Source organism: Periplaneta americana, chromosome 3 (genome assembly GCF_040183065.1).
Source record: "Periplaneta americana isolate PAMFEO1 chromosome 3, P.americana_PAMFEO1_priV1, whole genome shotgun sequence".
Classification (NCBI taxonomy): Eukaryota; Metazoa; Arthropoda; class Insecta; order Blattodea; family Blattidae; genus Periplaneta; species Periplaneta americana.
The window spans coordinates 52,908,267-52,924,915 of record NC_091119.1 but is presented as its reverse complement, the minus strand read 5'-3'; the positions used below and the strand labels follow the sequence as shown (position 1 = coordinate 52,924,915).

Genomic DNA, 16,649 nt, shown 5'->3' with positions numbered 1-16,649 from the left:
ATACGACTAATAGATATTTCGAATTACTCAGAATATCTATAAAAGAGGAAAATGTCTACTTACCAGGACTTCCACAATGGATCCAATGGCACATGGATCCATTCCGGGAAATGAAATCTTGGTCAATTCTGGAGTCACTCGAATGTTTATGGGACAGCCACGTGCCATTTCACCTTCGTTATACACTATGATCTGCAATCAAACCAATTACCTACACTTTTTCACAAGCTTCCCACCATTCGTTGAAAATTTTGTTCTCTTGAAAAATAGTTATTTGCTCAAAATCGAATATTAACAAAATTTCTCTACGTGCATAACTTCTATTCAACTATTTAACTGTTTATGCTTGTAATTCAATTATTACTTTGTATTAATAGTAATGCATTATATTTCTTTTATAATTTTTTACTTCTTTCATACCTCAAAGCTAGAATGTTGATGTAAGATCAATGGAATGCAATAAAAAATAATACATAAAAATAAAAGTAAAAACATATCTTTTAAGTGACAGTACGTTATATAGATAAATTTACCCCAGACTCTGTCGACAGCTATGTTATCAACTATGGAGTTGATACATTATAGTAGGCCTATATATTGTTTACGAGGTAATGCTTTGCACTTGCACTTTAGCACTATTATTATTATTATTATTATTATTATTATTATTATTATCATCATCATCATCATCAACTTTATATTTTATCGGTTTATTTTTTATGAACAATGCTAACTTGTTATGTGAAAATCATTAGAAGTCATAATTTTTTCTTACAATAAAAATTCTAAACCTTTTCCCCCAGTTACGAAATATATTTAGACGGCAAAATCGCACTGCAATAACATTATGATCAATTTACGTCATAAGGTTTATAAAGTTCATAATTTCTTATTGTTAATTATTGTTTATTTACTTTCCATTTTTCAGTTGGTTATTTAATGATGCTGTACTAACTACTAGGTTATTCAGCATCGATGGAAATGGTGATAGTAAGATGGTGTTTGGCGAGATCAGGTTGAGGATTCGCCATAGATTATCTGACATTCGCCTTAAGACTGGGAAAAACCTCGGAAAAACCCAACTTTGTAATCAGCCCAAGCGGGAATTGAACCCACTCCAGAGCGCAGCTTTGGATCAGCAGAAACACGCAATAAATAGAAATATAAATTAACAAGTAAATAAATAAATAAATAAACAAATAAATAAGTAAATAAGTAAAAAAGCAAACATATAAATGTGTAAAAAAGTAAATAAATACAAAAGAAATAAAGGTAAATAAACAAATTAATTAAAAAGTAAATAAATATGTAAATAAGTAAAAAAGTAAATATATAAAAATAAATACAGATAAATAAATGAATAAATAAATAATTAAGTGAGTGAAGGAGTAAGTAGCCTAAATAAACAAATAAATGAGAATAAATGAATGAATAAATAAACAATAAACATATAAATAAGTATTATGATATGATATATTTATTGTCAACAGCCATTTACAAGTAGTTTTGATCTATCTTATTTCTGCATTCGGCATTAGTATTATTAGTAGTATATGCACCTTGTTTTATAGGCTTCATTATACTTTTCTAAGGATAAACCGTATCAACATCAGTTTTGAAGTTAAAAAGCCAAGTCTTGATCAACATGATTGAAAATAAGAGCACGTTAATTTCAATTCAGTACACTTTGTTAAATTCGTCATAAACAGCTTAAAAGTAAGTCGAAACAGTTTAGATGCCCTTGCAATCACAGGAGGGAAAGAAACTTTAGCTATGGAGAGAAATTTCCTTCTGCTTGTCGAAGCAATACCAAAAATGACTAACTTTCAACAGAGCTGAAGCCGTGATGGTGGGACTCGAGAAAAATTATACGGCTTTCATGATAACACAAAATGAAGAAAATTTAATGTTGAAATTAAATCTCTTCTACATAATACTGTACAAAAACGCATTTATTTCAGGTATAACTTTCACAGTCATTTTATTTGGAGCCAGAAGATATTACATAAACACTGTATTGAGTTTTCTGAAATTGTCTGATCACTTATTCTTTATTTGGACTTTTGGGGCCACATAAAGTACAAAATGTAACATTTTTTACAGAAGTCTAAAAAATATTTTAAAATTAATTGATTCTCAAACATCAACAGTGATTTGCTAATTATGCAATAAAGACAATGCTACGACAATTTTATTCAAGATACCAATGGAAAAGAATAGCTATTACAATAACCAAAAAATAAATAATTATAGTTTGGTTTTAATTACAAGATTCTGCTAAAATGTGGGAATTATGTTACAGAAATTGAGAACTTGTAACACGATCCTCAGTAGCATTATAATTTCCGTAAGACGAACAAGAAAATATGACGGTTAAATTATTCATTCTTGATGTTTATGTGAGAATTTAGTCACAAATCTCATTTTCCTTCTTGTAACTTACAGTGCCTAAGTGTGATGATAAAATACCTTGTGCATTCCGATTTCAGTGGGAATGAAGGACCCTCTTCCTCCACTACTGCCGAGCTGGAGTCTACATTCGACTTTTCCAGATGGTGCAATGACTTCTGCCGTCACTTCCTTGGGGTTGACATCGCCAGACAGATAATCCAATTTAAAGTGAGCCTATGTCAGGAAAAAAAAACGCTTTTAAAATGGTTTTGTAAACATCTGTGACAAAAGAAAAACTTGATATGCTTACAACAATGTTTACAGCCTCCTGAACAGATTAGAGTACATGGGGTTCTAACAACATTACAACAGTAAAAACAACAGCAACAACATTATTATTATTATATTTTAGGCCTACTATTACTGCTACTGACTTCTTGCTGCCGCTGCCACTATCACTATACTATCACTACCACCACCACCACCACCACTGCTGCTGCTGCTGCTTCCATTGTTATTACTACCACCACTGCTGCCACCAACACCACCACCACTATTACCACCATTACCACAACCACAACCACTACTACCGTATTACTACTACTATTACTACCTTATTATAACTACTAAAGGGTGTCTGACTCAAGCTGTTAATAAATTGTTTTAGATATCACGCACAACACAATTAGGGGTAGACACTTTTCGTCTTTGAAATTCTCTAATTCGCAGCACTTGTATTTTAGTTTTAATAATGATTGAAAACAGTTACAATAATAAATAAATATAAAAGAGTAGCCTGATTAATACAGTAAACTGGCACCCAAATAACTGGCACCAAAACAACGGCTAGGCAAAAAATCTGCCAGATTGCCACAGTCTGGGCCGATAGTCTTGCCACATTAAGAAGTTCGCACGAAATTTCATTTTCAGTGAATATTCTAACCTAAAATTTGTGTATTATTTGTGTTATGTTTCAATAAATAAAATCCACACAGTTTTTATGTTTTGTTAGTTATGTTCAGTGGCGGCTCGTGGGTATTGAATTAAGGGGGCTGCATACAAAAATAAACCAAGCATCTTACTTTATTTAAAGATTAGTTCCATGCGCCTTATCTCGTAAGTTGTGTTTAAATGAGACAGGCTCATGTTAGTAGATTTAATGGCATTTAAAAGAATCCTGCGGACAAAATTCTGGCACACCAGCGACGTTGATATAACCCCTGCTGTTGCGAGTGTCGTTAAATAAACTATAATTTAATTTTTTATATGCAGATTTGAACCTTAGAAATATCTAACTGGCGATGTTGTTAGTTGGATGTGTAATATATATACATGATACATCAACAAATGAAAAAAATAACTGAGCCAGAAATTGAATTCACGATCTTCAAGAGTACGCACCAGGGCGCTTGCCTCATTTATTGTGATGTTGTTAGATGTTCAGATTCCATTATGGTTTGAAAACATTCTAGCAATGGCTCCTTCTTCTCATGAACAACATTTACTGTTCTTATTTTAAATCCATCTTGTTGCCCCAGCTGATGGAATTGTCTTTGAAACACATTAATCTAATACAGACTGTGTGGAGATCGAGAGAAGAAAGCAGGGATACTGGATAAATCAGCAAAAAATATGCGAGCTTTGTAGGCTGTTTTGTTTAGCGGCTCTTTCCGTTATGAGATTCAACTGATGGGCACTTAATTTCACATTTCTCCTGAATTGTTAAGGTACTGAACTGAATAGACTGTAAATATTGTACAGAATTAAACACTGTTGCACTTGTTATACTCACAACATTAAAGAAAATGTATTTAATACTGCACGCTACTGACAAACTGCTGCAAATTTTGCAGCGCCTGGAAAAACTGGATTCACGGCGAGGGGCAGCAGGGGGAGGGGTAAAACTAACGCGCAAAGCATCCGAGACGAGACTGGCAGCTCCAGGGGAGGAAGTGGCTTCACCAATCCGTCCTTGTCTCGCGTTTTGCTCTGGCGGCAGCACCATGGGAGGAAGTGACTTCACTAACGATTACATGCATGTCATTGAGAGCGAAACTTTTAAAAAAATTCGAGCCGCTAAATATGTATTTCACAACATAAAACGAGACAAGAGCCACAAATGTCTGGGGGTGCTGCAGCTCCGCAGCCCCTCTTCGAAAGCCGCCCCTGGTTATGTTCATGCCGGCATTATTGCCACATTAGGAAGTTCGCACGAACTTTCATTTTCAATTAATACAGCATTCGAACCTAGAATTAAAGGGTTCAGAGCCATAGTGGGCCAGGCGCCATTTATTAAAAATGGAGAAAGCAAGGGTTAAAGTTAAGTGAATACCACAGTTTAATGAAGATTGACATATCATTTAATTTTAATGTGTATACTTTATATTACATGCTATATTTTTTTATTTTATTGGGTTATTTTACGACGATGTGTCAACATCACAGGTTATTTAGCGCCTGAATGAAATGAAAGTGTTAATAGCAGTGAAATGAGTCCGGGGTCCAGCACCGAAAGTTACCCAGCATTTGCTCGTATTGGGTTGAGGGAAAACCTAGGAAAAACCTCAACCAGATAACTTGCCCCGACCAGGATTCGAACCCAGGCCACCAGGTTTCGCGGCCAGATGCGCTGACCGTTATTCCACAGGTGTGGACTACTTGCTATATGTTTCCATTGAATTATGGTAATAACTTCATTTTAACCCTTGTTTTTTACGGTTTTAGTAAATGGCGCTTCGCCCATTATGGTTCTGAACCCTTCAATTAGTGTATTATTTGTGTTGTATGATGTGTTTTAATAAGGAAAATCCACACAGTTTTTTATGTTTATTCAGTTATGAGCAAGTGATACAGAAATAAGTTTCATATGGCTGCAGTTTCAACATTTGGCGTCATGAAATATTAACTTTTTTGTATACACCTGTATTTATTCAATTATCTGGCAAAATCTCGTATCCGGAACTAGCCTGGTCCCTTTGGTGCTGGTTAAGAGGGATTCTATTGTATATTGATTCATACAATACATCTGAGTAAAGAAACATTAATTTCTAATACACGGATCTCTCAAGGTAGTTAATGACTCTCAACTAGAGTAATGGATTCTATGAATATTTCGACTGCCTGTGAGTGTTCGATCTGCATTTCTTCCTTTGGTACTTTTTAATGTCGAACTCCAATAGCAGGTGATTCTAGAAGGTTTTAGTTAATACTTTAAAATAGAAATATGTAACCAATGAAACATCTTATGAATCAGAATGTTCCACAGCAGTAGAATCCTGCCTTCGGTAATCATTCACGGTTCGAATCTCTGAAACTCGTGACAGCAAAAGTGAATGATAGTGACAGAAGAATTGAATATACGATATTCCAACAAGCAGTACTCTATACGTCGACATGGTCCAGCTCCATGGGGGTTGCCATTGATCTCTTATGTCGTAGACAATTTGGTATGTCATAGTCTGAATCCAACGTACCCAAGTTGTAACGTTCTCATGATAGTGTCGCTAGAAGTGACATAGGCCTACTCAAAATATTTTAAAATAAATGAATGAAGTGTGTTAAAACTCTCCACTATCTGTTCTTTACAGGTGTCTTCTTATTATGTCCGTTATTTAGTCGAATGAAACAAAAAAAATTAATGTGAGAAATTGGAGACAACTTGCATATTAAGAAATAATACGAGAAGAGCCAATGACTCAATAATAACTATCCAATGAAAACGCGACTATAAGAAACGTTGGAAAGCCGAAAAGGTAATAAATAATTAACATAACAGATTGACTGCACATGTTTAACATAAAACTATCACACGAAAACTAAAATTCATAACATTCACGTGACGATGTCAGTGGACATTGTACACATCCCTGATTCCATCTGCGAAACCATTAAATATCTCCCACATGGCTGAACTGATATTTGGGCTGCCTAAAACAAAAATGAAAGACTTAAATCAGGCACCTTGTACTACTAGGCCTATTATTAATCTTACTACATCCATATTGAGGGAGTATTATTTCCATGCACTTGGAATATTCTTTGCTTTTGAAATTCGTCAATATGCAGTTTTTAATTTCAAACAAACATATGTACAGACAGTTCCTAAGTACCGGTACCGAGAAATTTTCTCGGTATGTGCGGAGTTCCAAGAGCTCTGTTCTGTTTCTGTGCAATTTTGTGTGATGTGCAATATTGTCACATATTTTAAGATAATTCTGTTCATATTCAACATTGAAAGAATAGTTAGATGCATGATTTTTGTTTTGATACTTCATGTGCAATACATTTCAACTATTATTATATGTGATACAATACATATATTCAAATTCTTCCTAGCCTCGTTTTTTATAAATTTCTGCGTACTTTTAACCTCAAATACATCTCATTTCTACAAATCTGACTTTCCAGGTATAGTTCCCTGTAAAGCTGACTTGAATAATTTCAAGGAAAAAATTGTTCCGAGACCGGGCATCGAACCCGGAACCTTTGGCTGAGCGCACCAATGCTCTACTAATTGAGCTACCCAGGAACTCTGCCATACCCAGGCTCAATTATTTTCCAGATTTATATATTACACGTTACTGTTCGTTAACAAAAACCACAAATTTAGATCACACAAAAATTGTGCAGTCAATGTTGGATCTCTGACGTCTTATCAACCACTTCAGGAATGTGTATAAAAAAGGGAATAATTGAGCCGGGGACTGGTAGAGTTCCTGGGTAGCTCAGTTGGTAGAGCATTGGCGCGCTTAGGCAAAAGTCCTGGATTCAATGTCCGGTCCTGGAACAATTTTTCCCTTGAAATCATTCACATCTCATTTCTGTTCTTTATTGTTATGTCAAGTTTACCAGATGTGGTGACGGTGGCGATGATGATGATGATGATGATGATGACGATGACGATGACGATGACGATGACGATGATGATGATGATGACGATAGACATATAGGCTATACAAGTTACACAAAAATATACAAAATGAAACAAACAAATGTTTGGAATAATGAAAATAAATTCTAAATAAAATTATCCCATTTTTACAAACTGTTTCACTCACTGGTTTGTTGACTTTGGCGGTGCTGGTATCACAGGACACAGAGAGTCTGTCGCCAGGCTTCTGTCGTGGTTGGATCCACTGGAAGTGTGCAGCATATGCCATCACACCCAAGTGTTCCACATTCTTGTCTGCCATGTCCTTAGCCTTCAGAATTGGTTCCACGCCCAACTTCTCTCCTCCTCTAATGCCTGCAATTACAGAGACCGTGTTGTACTTTTGGAGTCACCCTAGAGTTCACTTTGTCGGTCAATTGACTGCAAACCTATTCATATTTAATGGAAAAAATGGAAATACAAGATCAGAAAGGAGAATATTTGTAAAGTCACAAACATCAACAGTTTTGAGCTTCATGAAATCAAAGGATTATGTGGCAAAGAAATTATGATTTTATACGATAATGTAAATCGTCTAAATTTACAATGTGGGCAACATTCAAAGTAGACTTGATTTATTCTGTTAGAAGAAGCAATATATTAATTCTTTTCTTTCACTGTGACCTCAAGAGAAATATATCGGATTTTTCTGACATTCATATTTTAATATAAATTTCATTTTCACGTCGAATTTTAATCTGCAATTTATCGAAGAGAGGTTTTCTAGCATTGGTGGAATTGCTGAAATCAAAACGGTATTTTAGCGAGATGAATGCGACCTGGGATTACCTAACATTTGCATTACAGTTGGGAAAAAATCTAACTAAGCAATCAGCTCACGCTGGATTAGCACCTATACCCAAACATAGCCCTGCACCATAAGTCGAGTTTGCTAGCATCTGAGCTACGCCAGTGCTTTCTCAAGTTGATACAGTTTAAGTCACGTATTACCAAATAGCAAAATGTCCTTTTTAACTCAGGAGTAGGGCCCGGATATATATGCACTGAAAATACCTACAATATGCATGCAAATATGCACTAACATTTTTGAAAATATGCACTAAAAACAAAACAATATGCACTAACCAAACCTTGCAACTGTACTGTGGTTGGTTTTTTCCAACAGTTTGCATGAAAGTAAATGGGGTTTGCTGCGTTCTTTTGGACATAATTTACCCACTATGAAGTTTGCTATGTATCTGCCACACGAATCTGTTGATTCATCAACCAAAATCCATACGCAGCTCCCTCCTATGTTAGACCATATTAAATCCAGCGAAAGTAAATAATTTTCCCTAAGACTGGATTCATCCGGTGTCCTCTGATTAAGACAATATTTTAAAAAAAATTACCGTAGATGTGGATTATTTAATTTATGCAGCGGAATGTTCTGCATACAAAAGCTTTACGAAAGTCAGCGGAAAATGTACTAACTTTAGACCGTGATTTCGCCTGAGTTAAAAGTATCTGTTGCGTGTTCTTACCCTTTTCTTTTGACCAGAGATGTGCAGTTGTTTTCGAATGCTGTTCTAGTTAAAACTTTTTCTCGCATTTCACAGTCTTCTCACATAATTGACAATACACTACATCGCCGTCAGTTGAATAGTCACTATTGCCTGAAATCCACTGTTACATTAAAAAGGATTTAGTGGACTTATCTTTAGGCATTTTTAGTTTAATCTGACAGAACACCGCATAAACTAGATGGAAAACAAGTCAGTGGTCCTGTCGACACAAACTTTGAGATGATACTGCATTGAGAAAGGAATGTAAGAAATTCCTTCTGTGAAAAAGGTCTGCAACGTCCATCTACCTGTATTGTGAGACTGGAAGTATGGTCCCGTTAACATTTCACTTGAAATAGGAAGGCTATTGTGGTGTCAAGGGATGTAGACATACAAATTCATTACTAGATATACATTTCGTTCAGAAATGTCAGATAATTGATCATACATAAACTAAATAAATGCCGAAACATGCACTAATCCTCAAAATATGCATTTGCATATGCGCATATGCATTTTCGAAAAATCTGGGCCCTACTCATGAGTAACGCTGCAATAAAATGTAGTGGATGTATGAGTTGATTATAATGTGAAGAATAGGACAAACTGATGTTCACTTCGGCCACCCACGTACGTCAATTGTGTTGTCTCCAGAGTTTCATTTTGGTTCTTTCCTCTTCTGAGGAAAGCATGTTAAGGATTTTTATCGCAGTTTAAACCCGAAAACCTCGGATAATGTGACAACCACCAGACAAACTAGAACAACAAACTATAATTTGAAAAAAAATTACACTTTAGTGATCCATGTAAATTTTTGACGAGTCATATAAAATGAGAACAATTTTATTTGTTTGTTACATTTTATTTGGCGTTTTTAGTTCCTTGGTCATGAGGACACGATTTAATAAATAATTTATATTTGACTTGTTGAATTTGGCAGGAGAAAATGAGAATAAGATCTCAGTCAGAAGAACAAATACAAGTATTCTAAATGAAGAAGAAACCAGTGGTTAATTATTTAGAAGAGGGTTGAGGAGTTAGATTTTTTCCATTACTTGCGAAGAAAGTTAAAAAAAAAAAAAAAAGAGAAAAAATAGGATGAGAGGTAAAGAGTAACCTACTTGTTTGGTAACTTAGAAATGGTTAAATCCACATAACTGACCAGAGAAAAAATAGGATGAATGAAGTGACTGAACCTGCTGTCCAACAAATAACAATTTTTTCTTCTGAAAACGAAGCATCAGCAATAGAAAAATTTCGAACCTACGATGTCTATAAATTTAAATCCTCCATGCCATTGTGCACAACGTCAAATATGCCGGTAATTATCTAGATTATATAGTTCATTATCCTTAACTTTTATTAAATCATAATACAGTAATTCGATTAGGTTAGGATTGATTGTTTATGCTTATAGTTAAGCCTACAGGAAAATGAAGCTCTTAAGATTTATTCTGCGTAAAAGAACATAATTACAAAAAAAAAAAAAAAAATGTGAAGAAATGCCAGTAGTGAACTCCTTTACTGGCACTGTAACTAGGGTAACCAGAAATTTGCTCACCGAAAAGAGTATATAGGTATAGGGTACTGGTGCGCAGTCTAGTATATACAGTCACGAAGCTCAATATGTAATAAATATGCATCCAAAGATAGTTGCTAACCACTAACATCGTTACTATCGCCTCATTACAGACAATGCAAAATAGTACCTATGGATGGTGGAGCCTTTGAGGATGTAAAAAACCGAATAAAAGATGCAATTAGTGCATTTTTCCAGTTGTACCCAATATAGAAATCTTATATTATATCTAGATCTACAAAAATTAAAATCTTTAACAGTAGCGTGAAATCAATCTTATTATATGGCTGTGAGACATGGAAAACAAGTAAAATTATACAAAATAAACTGCAAACATTTGTTAATAGATGTTTACGAAGAATCTTAAAAATTAGATGGCCAGATATAATCACCAACTCAGAACTATGGAAGATAACAAATCAAAAAGAAATCACAATAGAAATCAAAAGACGAAAGTGGAATTGAATAGGACACACACTCAGGAAAGAAGATGGAGCAGTAGAAAGAATGGCTTTGGATTGGAACCCCCAGGGTAGTAGAAAAAGAGGAAGACCAAAAAATACATGGAAGAGAACAGTTTTGGAGGAAATTGCTAGGGAGGGGAAAACATGGAGCGAAGTGAAGAAGTTGGCTACAAATAGGGTCCGATGGAGGCACTTTGTGAATGCCCTATGCTCCTCATGAGGAGATACAGGAGTTTGATTGATCGATTGATTGATTGATTGAAAATAGTACCTGCACAGTCTATTGTTCCTAGCAACCTCATCAACTCAAGTTTCGTGACTGTATATACTAGACTGAGGTACTATATGAAAATAAGGGGGAATTTTGGTGATTACTACCAATCATGAATCTCAATACGTAGGGAATATGCATCCATAGATAGTTGCTAACCACTAGGATCGCTACTATCGCCTCATCACAGATAATGAGAAATAGTACCGGCACAATATATTGTTTCTAGTACTGTCATCACCTCAAGCTTCGTGACTATATACTAGACTATATTACTACCATGACAGCCTGTAAGCATTTGGCATTTCATTTCTTTATAATAAAGTTGCAGAAAATAAAATACATAATTCCAACTGCCAGCAAGAGGCACTAAAAAGATTTGCATTTCATTACCTCACAACTGCCACTTTCAAACTGATGAATAAACTGCACAATAGTATTCACAGACAAGTAGGGGACCACCCATTTTTCTTTTCGTTTTTTCGTAACTTCTAGTAACGTGATTTATTGTGGAATAATCAAATAACTCGTAGGCGCGTAATTATTACCGCCACTCACTAGTGAGTTAGTGACAAGGTGAAATTCGCGGTTGGGAGTCTTATTGCACCAAGCAACGCTAGAATTAATTGAACGACTCTACCACAGTCTACTATATACAGTCACGAAGCTTGAGTTTTGAGGGTACTAGAAACAATAGACTGTGACGGTACTACTTTGCATTGCATGAAGCGATATTAGCGATCCTAGTGGTGAGCAACTATCTAATGTTTGCATATTTACTATGTATTGAGCTTCGCGACTGTATATACTAGACTGTGACTCTACCTTGGCAGCTAAACAAATTTAAGATCTGATTATGTTTTGACTTTTAACTAATTCTTGTGTTAGGAGTTTTAAAACTACAAGAATTTCAGTTATGAAATACGTTAAATGTTAAATGAAAATAGAAATAAGTAAAAAGTATAATTGGATACTTTTTTTTTGGAGAGACAAGAGTATGAACGTCTAAAAGAGTAGGCTTATAATACTCTTAAAAATAGTATGTCTGGTCACCCTAACTGTAACGAACTTTCATTAATGCTGAGATTATACCATTTGTGAAGAAGTACGTGCTGAAAATGAGCGAACTTTATTGATGATGTCATTACCTTTGTTCACGTTTGACTCCCAACTGGAATGGTCGGTGGTTAGCTGGTCGTAGCCTGGGACAGGGCCTCCCAGAGAGCGCACCAACTTACACAGAACGGTCCCGTCATTCCAGTCCCTCTGCAAACATATAGCTCATTATTCTTTTTTAATTAAATTTCACCGCAACTTTGCAATAGAGGGTTAAGCCATGAGTATGACATACACTTCCTAATTGGTATGTAGTATGTTACGCGCATTTCACAACTCAGTTTTTTATGTTACGAATAATATTTGAGTTTGGAACTTATTCTTTGTACTACTACTATTACTACTAATTATTATTATTATTATTATTATTATTATTATTATTATTATTATTATTAAAAATACACACACAAATGAAACAATCTACTATGAAACCAAATAACAAGACGAAGTACAATACCGTTTTGTGGATTTTATATAAAAGGCATTTTTTTATAATTATATGGTTACGCTCAGACGAACTAAGGCCGTGTCTCAAAGCTACATTTTCAGCTGAAGTGAACTAGATTGTTGACTAAATAGCCGGATGTGACATCAGAAGTTACGATCCAAGGCTACGTGGTGAATAACAATCAAGTCCGTAGTATTATCAAATACCTTACTATAATAAAGTAAGTAAAGTAAAGTATTTGGTATTATCGCCGCTGTCTCATGCTTAACATTCGGCAGGTCTTTGAGCGGCCTCGTAACATTCGGCAGGTCTTTGAAATTTAATTGTCTAATTGTTTTCAATTTCTAGTGTCGCCGCTCCAATCACTCTCCTCAATTTAAATGTTGCAACCAATAAGCTGCTTCCATTATAAAATGACATCTACTTGTCTAATCCACGTGGACTAAAACCGAGGTTACAATGTCTTGTGCTGAGGACGAACATTAAAGTATGTGATTCAAAATTATTATTAAGAGTTAAGAATGTCAACGTACTCGTATATATTTAACAATATAACAAACTAGTGCTTATTCTTATCGAGGAAGTAGACGTGACAACGAGACGCGAGTGAAACCTACAGAGCAACAATCGGTCGGCAAAATTATGTTTTAAAAGCACACAGCACGTTATTGTATGATGCCCGCATGTTAAGTATGAGGCCGCGCCGATAATAGCTAGTAAACGAAAATGCTTGCTTGATTGTTGACTTATATACTAAACAAACATGATACCTCATTAACAATTGGGGTTACGAAATCTGATGATCAGGGAACGGATTTATATGGACTAAAAATATATGAAATATGTAAATATATATGTAGTTATTTTTACCAAAATATGGAATTAAATATGGATTTTTACCAAAATATGGAATTAAATATGGACTTAAAATTATAAAAAAATGACTATGTACGTTAAATATTGGTACATTTTAATCAAACTAAACAAAAAATATAATGGACGTACCTTATCTTCCAATGTAGTTTCAACAAAACACAATTTTTATTGTCTGTTACCATAACAATAGGTTACAAACATTTCTTTCAAGTGCTGAAAAGTGAATCTTCTTCTATTGTCTCTGAGGATAGATTTATACTGACTAAAAGAGCGTTCGACGTCACAAGAAGTAACTGGTACATAATTCAATTTCACAATGTCTGCTGGGGATAAGTCCAAGTTAATCTTCACTGTTGATTCACCACTCATCACAGCAACAACCTTTTGTAGTTCTTCATATCCAGGGTTTTTTGAAAGTACAGTGTCCACCTTAGCTCTTACTGCATCTGCAACTTTACCTCTACCACGATTCAGTTGTTCCACAGTACTATTTATAATTTCAAAACTTTCAGATAGTGAAAGGTGCCTATTTTGGAGACTTTTGAGCGTTTTTATGATGCATGAAAATGTATGCTGAATGTGAGCTAAGTCATTCTTCACACTTATGTCACAGGTAACTGTTTTCGCAGTATCAATTGAGACTGCATCTTCAGAGTCCAATGCAAGGAGAACATTGTTAATAGAGTCTATATGTTCGGCATAATATTCAACTGCTTCTAGCCATGTACCCCATCTAGTTAAAATTGGCTTTGGTGGCAATGGAATTTCAGGGTACATTTCTTTCAACACGTTAACTCTACTGGGAGCTTTGAGAAATACTTTTTTCACTGATGAAATCAACAAATCTACTTTAGGGAAATTGTCTCTGACCACTTCTGCCACACGATGAAATGCATGCGCCACACAAGTAAAATGAGTCAATTTAGGATATACAACAGATAATGCTTGTCCAGCTTTGACCATATAAGGGGCAGCATCGCTAATAAAGAATAACACATTATCGTACATAATACCCTTTGGCCACAGGATACCCATAGCTTCGTTGAACAGTTTAACTATAGTTTTGTTATTGCACTTTTCTAGAACATCACAATGTAAAAGAATTCGTTCAGAATATTGTTCACTTAACAAACCGATAACTACATTACCAACAAGTCTACCTTCTTTGTCGGGAGTCTCATCAATGGAAACCCAAATTGAACTATCTTTAATTTCATCTCTTATCTTCTGTATTGTCTCATCGTAGATGGATGGAGCATACGTCTTCCTAAGTGTTGACTCATCCGGGATTGTATGTTGAGTATATTTTTCAAGGAATTCCCTGAAGACCTTATTCTTTAGTTTGTAGAGAGGAATATCAGCAGAGATGAGAGAACGGCACAGGTCGATGTTAAACTCAGATCTTACATTCGATGTTGTTGGTTGTGTTAAAAACAATTGTCTCTGCTTGGAATTTAGTTGTTTGTTGGCCTGATGTTTACTAGTTGTAATGTGTTGTTGCACCAGGAACTTTTGTGTAGATGATACTGCACACTGACACAAATTACAAAATAATATTTTATTGTCAGTTGATAAACCATCTTCTTTAAATTCTGAAATGTAACTTGTCAGTTTTGATTTTAAATTGACTGAATGACGTACTTTTGGCATATTTACCGTCTTTATAGTATGATTTACAAAACTGAACCTATGTGTACTCTGACTGGCATTTAACTGTTGAGCTGCACAACTGAAGTCTGTTAAAAATTTTAAATTAAATTAATACAGTTTTGTAACTTACTTTCCCATTGTTGATAGGACTGCTAATTTTCAAATAACTCTGATGTTAAAGGGATTACTGAACATGTGTTTAAATCTCTATTGTTGAAATGTATTTTTAAAAGTTAATGGAATTTTGTTTTGTTTTATTGTTAAACCTAATATAATATGGACTGTTTTATATGAAATATGGAAAATATATGGAAATTAACGAAAATATGTACTAAACTCTAAAATATGGAAAAATATGGAAAATAAAAGTAGGATTTTTCAACCCTACACATTGTGAAACATAAAGATAATGCAAAATATAAATTATATTAGCTTTATAAGTAAATATGTATTTACATATAAATCCTTTCCCTGCTGATGATGCTTTGGAAATAAAATGTGAGTTCAATGTAGATTAACACGTTAACTTGGAACATTGACATTGTTGGTATCTGCATTACATTTTTTAAATATTGTAGGCTAATATTTCAGGCCCTTACCTTTTCCACATTTATTTCGATTGTTGATAGCTAAATGTAATTTTCATAGATATCTTCTGAACATCTTTTACAATTCTACATTTTCCTACGTTTCTTTTCTAGTGTCTCAGGAAATTACCATTCAGTTCATAAACCTGAGAATTAAGTTTTTTGAACTGTTTGCTGGAAAACTGTTTATAAACAAAGAATTCGAATTTCCAAAAAAATAGCAGCTGATAACTCGTAATTAAACTGCATTAGGGCACTGCCTTCTTAATTTACTGCTATACCGTAATTTCATTACTCTGAGAAAAATAGTCTATGAAGAAGGCCATGATTCCAGCATACATGTTCAAAGCTCCCTAGTGTGTAGTTTCCAAGTCAGCTAGTTGCTATTTATTAGTTAGTATAGACTTGAGCTTTGAGACTCGGCCTAAGTAGTCTATTCTTCTCGATACTAGCAACATCTAAGAGTCACATTCTATAGTCTGACGGGGGGGGGGGGGGAGTCGAATTACAACTGAAGTATATATCCATATTATCTATCCTTATCTTCAGGATCTATCAATTACAGGATTCTTTTGGGACTTCTTGGCAAGTTTTACGCAGACGGATTCGCATGAAACCTTACAAATTATCATGTTTCATAAGCTGAAACTTGACGATTGCCCTAAACGGAAATTTTTTGCTAGATTTTCCAAGCTTACTGCCGAAGCTATAGAGATAATTGACAGCAACATGTTGGAAAGAATATGATTTGGGGTGGATTATATACTGAATATCTGTCGGGTCGCGAAAGAAGCTCACATTGAGCTTCTTTGAAGTATGTAAAATTTTCAGT

At 34.7% G+C, this 16,649-nt stretch overlaps 1 protein-coding gene across 2 annotated transcripts in view; it reads right to left on the bottom strand.

The window, feature by feature from the left end:
* Positions 1 to 16,649, bottom strand: part of jbug (filamin-type immunoglobulin domains fbug) — a 396,750-nt gene that overhangs the window by 168,918 nt on the left and 211,183 nt on the right. For both annotated transcript variants that reach the window (XM_069820534.1, XM_069820535.1), the window contains exons 5-8: positions 12,289 to 12,406; positions 7,449 to 7,636; positions 2,470 to 2,625; positions 64 to 192 (exon numbers count right to left, since the gene is read on the bottom strand). In XM_069820534.1, coding sequence (XP_069676635.1) covers positions 64 to 192; positions 2,470 to 2,625; positions 7,449 to 7,636; positions 12,289 to 12,406 — 591 coding nt within the window. The remainder of the gene's footprint in view (positions 1 to 63; positions 193 to 2,469; positions 2,626 to 7,448; positions 7,637 to 12,288; positions 12,407 to 16,649) is intronic.